General features: G+C 38.0%; 1 protein-coding gene across 1 annotated transcript in view; it reads left to right on the top strand.

Annotated features, from left to right (window-relative positions):
- Positions 1 to 1,561, top strand: part of LOC110316595 (cytosolic carboxypeptidase 3-like) — a 7,271-nt gene extending 5,710 nt beyond the window's left edge. Inside the window, exon 3 of the mRNA XM_029535064.1 lies at positions 1,243 to 1,561. Coding sequence (XP_029390924.1) covers positions 1,243 to 1,544 — 302 coding nt within the window. The 3' untranslated portion in view covers positions 1,545 to 1,561. The remainder of the gene's footprint in view (positions 1 to 1,242) is intronic.
- The last annotated feature ends 1,684 nt before the right edge of the window (positions 1,562 to 3,245 follow it).

The following is a 3,245-nucleotide window of genomic DNA, read 5'->3' on the forward strand; positions in this document are numbered from 1 at the left end:
ACCCCAGATGACGCCACGGGAAAGGCAGGGCACAAGGGAATGGAAATCTACCCAGCACATGCGCAGCTGCCTTGTTTGTTTGTTAGAGCACAGGACAATCAGCGCTATCTTGTAATGGCGAATGTGAGGGCGGCTCCCCACAAGTTACCTTTTTATTTTATTCAAAAAACAGGACTGTTTTTAAAAGACCTAAATGCATATGAAAAAAAATATATATATAGCTTTTAATAAGGTTATTTATTTGCAAATATTTATATATGTGGGGGGCATCTTGATGTATACTAGATTTTTTTTTTAGATGTATACATTTACAGTTATACTGTCAAATCAAATTCTAAAATATTTCCAAGGAGCTGAAGGGATTTGTAGCCCCATAAGAGGAACAACAATATGAACTAACCAGTACCCCCAGAGCTCCCAGGGACTAAACCACCAACCAAAGAAAATACATGGTGGGACTCATGGCTCTAGCTGCATATGTAGCAGAGGATGGCCTGGTCAGTCATCAGTGGGAGGAGAGGTCCTAGGTCCTGTGAAAGTTCTATGTGCCAGTATAGAGGAATGCCAGGGCCAGGAAGCAGGAGTAGGTGGGTTGGTGAGCAGGGGAAGAGGGGAAGGAATAGGGGATTTTCGGAAAGGAAACTAGCAAAGGGGATAACATTTGAAATGTAAATAAAGAAAATATCTAATAAAAAATAAAGTATTTCCATTAAATATTTACATATCTAACCCAGTCCAGTTTGAATGTTAAAAGCCTTTTTACTTGTCTGTGTTACCACCATCCTAAAACAAAACACTTTTAAGATAATTGCTCTTAAGTTCATGTGTCATTATTAGGGTTCCTGCTGCTGTGACACAATACTATGACCAAAAGCAGCTTGACAAAGAAAGGGTTTGTTTCATCTTATTGTTATTAGTCACCCTCCATTAGTAAGTGAAGTCAGGGAGGAATATAGATGATTTGCTAGGGAAGCTGTAAGAAACAGACATTTTGTAAGTATGGGTAAGAAATCATTGTAAAATAATATTACATAGGTTAACAAACATTTCTAGCTATTATGAAGATTAGTTGTTAAAAAAAATCTCATTTAGATAGTTATTATATCCTGAATTATTAAATAGTTAAAATGATATCTATAAATATGCATAAATTAAGTAGGTTAAAAGAAAAAGAACTATATGATACATGTAGGAATTGGTGTTTTCCTTCTGGTCACTCATGACTATTTGAATATTTTTCAGCTGATTCTATTGGTGACCCATTCTTCCCTCGGACTACACAGATTTTATTGGAGTATCAGCTAGGAAGATGGGTACCACGCCTTCGCGGACCACGAGATTTATATGGTGTCTCTTCTTCTGGTCCACTGAGCCCAACACGGTGGCCATACCACTGTGAGGTCATTGATGAAAAAGTCCAGCATATTGGTATGTTTTTAGAAGTTTGGGGGATTCAGACATTAGCAAACTTATCAATCTTGATGTTAATGAGGACACTATGTAACAACTGCATGAAGTATAATATAAGCCACATGTATAAATAAAAATTTCCTACTAGCTATATATGTTTAAAAGTGGAATTAATTTTAAAATATGTTGTACTTAATTAAACTAAATCAAAAATATTTCACTTTTATTTTTTGTTGCACAGAGTCATCTAAATCTGGTATGCATTTTATACTTGTGGACATTTCAGCTCAGATTATTCACACTTCACTGTTCTTAAATAGAAAGATTTAAAGTGTATGCCAGAGCTGGGCATAGTGGCACATATCTGTCATTCTGGCACACAGGAGGCTGAGTCAGAGGATTGCAAGTTCAAGCTACTCTGGGCTGTATATCACTAGATCCTGTTTCAAATAAACAAAAATCCTATATCTATACTAGTTTTAGACAATTTCAAAAGACATGACTATCAGAGCCAGATATTCTGGGACTATGGCAATGTGTCAGAGTGCACATGAACTACAATTGCACTCATTTCTGCTCTCTCAATCTGGCCCCCAGTCTCTTTCTTCAATCCCTTTGTCTCTGCCTTTTTCTTTACCACTTATTGTTTCTTTTCTTCAGTAGACATGGATGGACTGTGAAAGACCTGTGAAAAGTGGAGTTTTGGTTCTGTTTCTTTGTGTGCATTCTTATATTTGTTTTCTACTATCCTAGAAAGAACTCAGACTTGTCTGTAGTCAAAGACAGTGGATGCAAAGATGGTCACAGACATCCCCACTTCTCTACACCTTCTGCTGCTATTCCTCCATTGTTGACTGTGGAGCCCACATATGCTATTACCATGTAGAACTCTAATAAAACACTTGTGAGTGGATAAATCAAAAGCAATCTATACCTATTATAGGGACTACTGAAGTTAAATGCCACTCAGGGAGGTCTTAAAAACTAAATTTTCTTCTTACATTATCCTGTTCTGGATATATAAGTATCAGCAAGACAGGTAGTCAACAGAGAGGGGTACAGAGAAGCAAAAGCAATAGTGGTTTTGGTTTAGAAATACATTAAGAATTCAGCAGGAGTGGGTGGGGGGTGGGGGAGCACCCTCATAGAAGCAGGGGAGGAGGGATGGGATGGGGGCTTTGGTGGGGCAGAGCCAAGAAAGGGGATAACATTTGAAATGTAAATAAAGAGATATCCAATAAAAGAAAAGAAAAAAGTAATTTAACAAATAGTATTAAAAAAAAATTCGTGCTTACTAGTATAAGCACCACTCATATACAGATATGTTGTCAGTATATATTTCTCGTACTTCAGGGTGTCTCCTGCTTGCCTTTCAGTTCTGTCATCCGTCATCTCCTCTAATAGCTCCCTTCTTTTTGTTCATATACCAGGGAAAGAAATACAGAAATCAAACAGAAACAAAGCAAAAAGCCACCATCGTGTACTAAATCTTCATGAAGTTGTTTTTATGCTCTGCTTCTGTTTGATAACCACATTTTTGTAGCTGTGTCAGTGAGAAGGGAAATGACGTGGAGAAGAAACACCCCTCCTGCTTCTCCTTTGGCCGTCTGTGTTCTCTTCTCTGGGAATGGTGAGAGTATGAGACAGAAGACCCAAAGAGAAGAGGGAAATAAAGCCTCAGTATATCACTGCTTCCCAGTGTTCCTCTACCCTGTGCTGTGTACACTTAGCAACTTTACCTCTCTCTAGCTGGATAGCTCATTTTCGCATCCTTGATGCATCCCGTTCTTGTGTTTCTAGCACTCATTCTCAACCTTCATTTGGTCCTTAGTGAT

This window comes from Mus pahari, chromosome 2 (genome assembly GCF_900095145.1).
Source record: "Mus pahari chromosome 2, PAHARI_EIJ_v1.1, whole genome shotgun sequence".
Classification (NCBI taxonomy): Eukaryota; Metazoa; Chordata; class Mammalia; order Rodentia; family Muridae; genus Mus; species Mus pahari.